Source organism: Plasmodium gallinaceum, assembly GCF_900005855.1.
Source record: "Plasmodium gallinaceum strain 8A genome assembly, contig: PGAL8A_v1_60, whole genome shotgun sequence".
Lineage (NCBI taxonomy): Eukaryota > Apicomplexa > Aconoidasida > Haemosporida > Plasmodiidae > Plasmodium > Plasmodium gallinaceum.
The window spans coordinates 284644-285164 of NW_021628219.1; the positions used below are offsets into that span (position 1 = coordinate 284644).

General features: G+C 18.0%; 1 protein-coding gene across 1 annotated transcript in view; it reads left to right on the forward strand.

The window, feature by feature from the left end:
• Positions 1-31: 31 nt before the first annotated feature.
• Positions 32-521, forward strand: part of PGAL8A_00083100 (conserved Plasmodium protein, unknown function) — a gene marked incomplete at both ends in the record, with an annotated part of 8936 nt that continues 8446 nt past the window's right edge. The window contains one exon of the mRNA XM_028670788.1: positions 32-519. Coding sequence (XP_028525949.1) covers positions 32-519 — 488 coding nt within the window. The remainder of the gene's footprint in view (positions 520-521) is intronic.

The following is a 521-nucleotide window of genomic DNA, read 5'->3' on the forward strand; positions in this document are numbered from 1 at the left end:
TTTTTTTTTTTTTTTTTTTTTTTTTTTTAGTATGATGAATCATTTGAATTTATGTGATTATGGTAAAGCAAAAGTTTACTTATGGAAAACTGAAAAAACTAGTGAAAAATTATTTTCTGAAATTTCAAATAAATTAAGAAGTTTATATGAGAAAATAAATTATGATGATCTGTTTCACCATTTATATACTTACATAAAGTACATAAATGGGAGTGATAGTGATTTATTTATAAGATACGAAGAAAAAATTTGTGATTGTAATATAAATAAAAATATAAAAGATGATGATTATTTTTTTAGTATTTTTAAAAATGCTAACTATGTTAGGAGAAATGGTAATTTATCAATAAGTTATATTGATTTAATAGATAAAAACATTAAAATAGATAGAATGAATTTTTTTTCTAATATTTTTATGTCTATTGGTATACATGAATTATATGATGAAGATATATACAGCAATGATGATTGTGCTAATAAAAGTATAGAAAAAAAAAAAAAAAAAAAAAAAAAAAAAAGAA